Raw genomic sequence first — 1975 nt, 5'->3', positions numbered from 1 at the left:
CGCTGCTCCTCTCATATAAAGCGCTTCCCAATGCCGGAGGAAACATTGAATCACAGCTTCAGAGGAGAGTCGAGCACCATCCACTGATCTCTCTCACAGTGCTCTTCAGCCACCAGCTGCTCAGTCAAAGTCATCTCTGATTGAGCTTTTACTTCGCTTTAAATTCATCAACGAAAGAAAAACTCTAGGTCACATTCGCGCCCGAGAAACAAAGTTTGAGACGAAGGGAAGCTGAAGTTTTGAGAGCGCACATGGCTGCTCTGATAAGCGCGTATTCGTCCTGGCCGGAGAGCTTTGAGAGCTCCGCGGGAAATGCGGACGTACCTGACGGACACACCTCCCACAGAGCTCCCGCGGACAAGGTGTCGGAACCGCGTATCAGGAGACCCATGAACGCCTTTATGGTGTGGGCCAAAGACGAGCGCAAGAGACTCGCAGTGCAGAACCCTGATCTCCACAACGCGGAGCTAAGCAAGATGCTGGGTAAGACATTATCAATACTATTTGTGTAATAATCATTATTATTATTATTAACAACTCATATTTATTATTATTATTATTAGGCTATTACAGTAGGAGATTTTTATTAATATCACCGGCAAGTTTTGTGAGGCTTCATCTTCTGTTACAGAAGATTCAGTTTTGAATCAGTTCTGTTCAGTTTTGTTTTGTTTTTATGTATCGATTGCAGAAAGTGGGATCTTTAACATCTTCCAAACTAATTAGACAAAAATGAAAAGATGTAAGTATTTTTTTTTTTGGAAGCTTGAGAAGCGTAAGGCACACAGAGAGCGTGAAACTGTTCGAGACGAACTTGAACTGAAACTAAACTGAAATAAATCACAGTGAGATGAGGTACATCTTTAAATTGTATTTGGTTGTATTTAGATCAAGAGCGCATATTATCATTTAACACTTATGAGAGACTTTTTTTTCTCCAATCATAAATACTATATAAATCTGAGTTTATATAAAATATAAAAATAATTTCAATATTTAAACTATTTAAAAACAATAATAGAAAATAATTAATAGAAACAATTTCAAATTCATTAATTTGAAATCAGTATGATCTTTGGGTTTGTTTAAGAAATAACTGAAAGAAAAGTGTAAAACTTCTTGGGATAACGAATTAAAAAGACGTTTTTTTGTATGTGAGTATATTTTTAAATCAGTTTTTATACTGTTATACATTATTTCAGTTGTGCTAAATTTGCAGGCCTGTTTTAACAGTTATTTTAATGTATTTATTTCTTTTTGCTGCTCTAATTTTTCAAATTCTTTCAAGTATTCCTAAAAGCTAAAAATGATAAACTCAGTATAATTACTGCCAATATTATATTTCAAACATTATAAAATGAATGCCAAGCTACAAATAATGTACCTTTAAAAGATTGAAAAACTATGGTGCAAAAAGATATATATGTTAACTGGCATTATAAGCAATTATACTAGCTGACGATTATTTATTTGTATTATTTCTGTTGAAATATTAAAAAAATGGTTATGAAGACATTATTTAATTTAGCTTTGTTTGCTGTACAATATATAAGCAGACAAACTAACAGTTTGTAAACTAATAATGCATTTAATGATTTTGTGTTGGTGCTAATGTGATTGTAAATGGAATAACTAACTGGGCAATCTCAAAAACTCCAAACTGATCCTTCAAAAATATAGTATTAAGTCGTATGCTCCTGTTTTTTTCCCCCTCCAACAGGAAAGACATGGAAAGCTTTAACTCCACCACAGAAGAGACCATATGTGGAGGAAGCGGAGCGGCTGAGGGTGCAGCACATGCAGGACTACCCCAATTATAAATACCGTCCCCGTAGGAAGAAGCAGCTGAAGCGCATCTGTAAACGCGTGGACCCTGGCTTCCTCCTGACCACCCTCGGCCCCGATCAAAACTCCCTCCCAGATCCCCGAGGCTGCTGTCACCCCCTCGATAAAGACGACGAGAGCGCTGTGAGTG

The 1975-nt window shown here is 36.8% G+C and overlaps 1 protein-coding gene across 1 annotated transcript; it reads left to right on the top strand.

Annotated features, from left to right (window-relative positions):
• Positions 1–57: 57 nt before the first annotated feature.
• On the top strand, positions 58–1968 carry LOC107736623 (transcription factor Sox-7-like; the record flags this gene model as incomplete). The annotated part of the gene is made up of 2 exons (XM_016548003.1): positions 58–483; positions 1721–1968. Coding segments are annotated over exons 1-2 (480 nt in total), but the record flags the coding sequence as incomplete, so codon positions are not given.
• Positions 1969–1975: the final 7 nt, after the last annotated feature.

This window comes from Sinocyclocheilus rhinocerous, unplaced genomic scaffold, assembly GCF_001515625.1.
Source record: "Sinocyclocheilus rhinocerous isolate Xijiao unplaced genomic scaffold, SAMN03320098_v1.1 C36841408, whole genome shotgun sequence".
NCBI lineage: Eukaryota > Metazoa > Chordata > Actinopteri > Cypriniformes > Cyprinidae > Sinocyclocheilus > Sinocyclocheilus rhinocerous.
Note: the sequence above shows the minus strand (reverse complement) of the source record. Positions and strands in the feature narration are given on the sequence as shown.